Source organism: Aythya marila (assembly GCF_965140915.1).
Source record: "Aythya marila genome assembly, chromosome: 4".
Classification (NCBI taxonomy): Eukaryota; Metazoa; Chordata; class Aves; order Anseriformes; family Anatidae; genus Aythya; species Aythya marila.
Genome location: NC_139045.1, coordinates 7,438,879 through 7,441,246, shown reverse-complemented (window position 1 = coordinate 7,441,246; position 2,368 = coordinate 7,438,879). Strand labels below are relative to the sequence as shown.

The 2,368-nt window shown below is 54.2% G+C and overlaps 1 protein-coding gene across 1 annotated transcript in view; it reads right to left on the bottom strand.

The window, feature by feature from the left end:
• Nucleotides 1-454: 454 nt before the first annotated feature.
• The window catches only part of H2AZ1 (H2A.Z variant histone 1), a 2,449-nt gene continuing 535 nt past the window's right edge, over nt 455-2,368 (bottom strand). Inside the window, exons 2-5 of the mRNA XM_082759211.1 lie at nt 2,023-2,100; nt 1,537-1,650; nt 994-1,123; nt 455-870 (exon numbers count right to left, since the gene is read on the bottom strand). Of these exons, the coding sequence (XP_082615337.1) occupies nt 809-870; nt 994-1,123; nt 1,537-1,650; nt 2,023-2,100 (384 nt within the window). The 3' untranslated portion in view covers nt 455-808. The remainder of the gene's footprint in view (nt 871-993; nt 1,124-1,536; nt 1,651-2,022; nt 2,101-2,368) is intronic.

Below are 2,368 nucleotides of genomic sequence, written 5' to 3'. Positions count from 1 at the left end.
CGGCCCGGCCCGGCGCCTGCTTCCGGGCAGCGCCGCGCATGCGCCCGCCGCGGGGGAAGGGGCGGGCGGAGCCGGGGTCGGGGCCGCCCCCAGCGGGGTGGGGATGGGGCCGCGGTGCTCAGCACCGGGGTTTTTTTTAGGGCTGCCTCGGTTTTGGGATTCCTGAGGGGTTATGTGTTAGGATTCTGCAGGTGCTGCTGCAGGAGGTGTGGTTTTAGGGATGGTTTCGTGGCTTTTTACAAAAAGTGGCAAAAAAGAGCAGGATTTCCCCTAAAAACTGGCTGACACCCCCTAATTACTGACATCCAACCCTTCAGCTTCACCCTTTTAGATTCACCCTTTTTCCCAGTAATATTTCCATTTCCTAAGCACACTCACTCCCCAAGGATGCTGTCTCCCACACATGCTTTGTACAAACCAACCCTCTTTCACTTACTGGACAGGACACGGCCGGTACTCATATAACATTTATTGAACATTTTTCCACTCTAGTGGATGAAAAGTCTGTACAAAACCAAAACATTTACTCCGCCAAATTCCATTTACCTCGCCGAACCAATCTAAAAACAGCCAGCTCACTCAAAAAAACCCACCGCAAATACAATAGCTTCTCTGAAGCCATGGTAACACTTAAATACGGTTAAGACTTCAATGCAGAAATTTGGTTTGTTAGAAAGCTCAGGCGAGCTTCAGCTTCTTAAAGTTACAAAAAGGCAAAATTGTGTTTCACAGATACAGTCCACTGGAACCACCAACACTGGACAAGAAGTACTTAGAGTCCTGAGATAACAAGGGATCCTCGCAGCCTTTAGACAGTTTTCTGTTGTCCTTTCTTCCCAATCAGAGATTTGTGGATATGTGGTATTACACCTACGGGAGAGCAACAGTTAAGGTAACGTTATTATTTCTTTTCAACTGTTTTGCTCATTTTCGCATTTCACGAACAGCCACCTCCACAGCGGGCAGAGGCCTTGCCACAGGCAGGTTACGTACCACCACCAGCAATCGTTGCCTTAATGAGGGAGTCCAACTCCTCGTCTCCTCTAATCGCGAGCTGCAGGTGGCGGGGAGTGATACGCTTCACCTTCAGGTCTTTGGATGCATTTCCTGCCAGCTCAAGAACCTTCAGACAAGAATCAAATCAACACAAATCAAGTGAGACCAACTGCATGGCCTGAACATGTCAGTGACAGCACAGGATGCATCTTTAAGGGCTCCTCCTTTCAAGGTGTGGCTTTAGTTCTCCCCAGGAACAAAATATTTTACAGCAGACACAAGGTGCCGCAGCTACACGTTTTATCAAGTCCTTCACACTCTCACCCCAGCTGTAAATCGCAGCTATTTGATCCACAGAAAATGCCAAGCCAGAAATTCCATGCATACTTGGCAACTCCCCGAGGAAGCACACAGCTAAAATTGGCGCAAAGCGAGTGAAGAGCTCACACCCCTGTCCAAATTTGCCAGAGACAGGAGGCTGTGGTCTCTGTGCCATTTTGGACCTGAGCAGCATGCGTGCACCCCTGGCAGGCATTTTACCTCAGCTGTCAAGTACTCCAGGATGGCAGCGCTATACACAGCAGCTGTGGCTCCCACACGCCCATGGCTGGTAGTCCTAGACTTCAGGTGCCTGTGGATGCGGCCTACAGGGAACTGGAAAAGTAACAGAAACATGAGCAGGCTGTGACCGCAGGGATAACAGAAGAAATATAAGAAATACAGTGCTCTGAAACAGATGCTGGGCAGCAGAGCCCTAGTAAGAGATGTATGACTGAAGGGATTTGAGTTGTAACATGAGACATGCATCATTGGACATAACACAATTTCGATGCTTTGGTTAGTGTTCTTAGCTAGATGCCCCGCTCTGTGCCAGCAGCAAGGCCGTGCTGCCACACACCAGCCCTACAAGACCAGGGGGTGCGGGCTCCTGACACCACCCCGTGCACCCTACAGACCGTTAAAACATCACAAGCGGGCTGACACGAGGCCCACCCACTTCTCCACGCCCTGCCCACCCCGGCTCACCTGCAGCCCAGCACGCTGCGAGCGGGACACGGCTTTGGTCTTGGTCTTCCCGGAGTCCTTCCCGGCTTTGCCTCCAGCCTGACGACGACACCAGACGCCTGAGGGCGGCCGCGGCGCTGCACCGCGCATGCGCCCCCCTCCTCCCCCCCTCCCCTCCGCATTGCGCCTGCGCACTGCCCACCACATCCAGCGGCCGCGGCCGGCCCCACAGCGCATGCGCGGCCGCCCCTCCCTCTCCCCGGTGTCGCCACTGCGCATGCGGCTCCCCCTCCCCCTCCACACCCCCCCCCCTCGTTTGCCGCCTACCGGCAGGTAACGGCCCGCGCCGCCCGCCAACGGCCGCCTC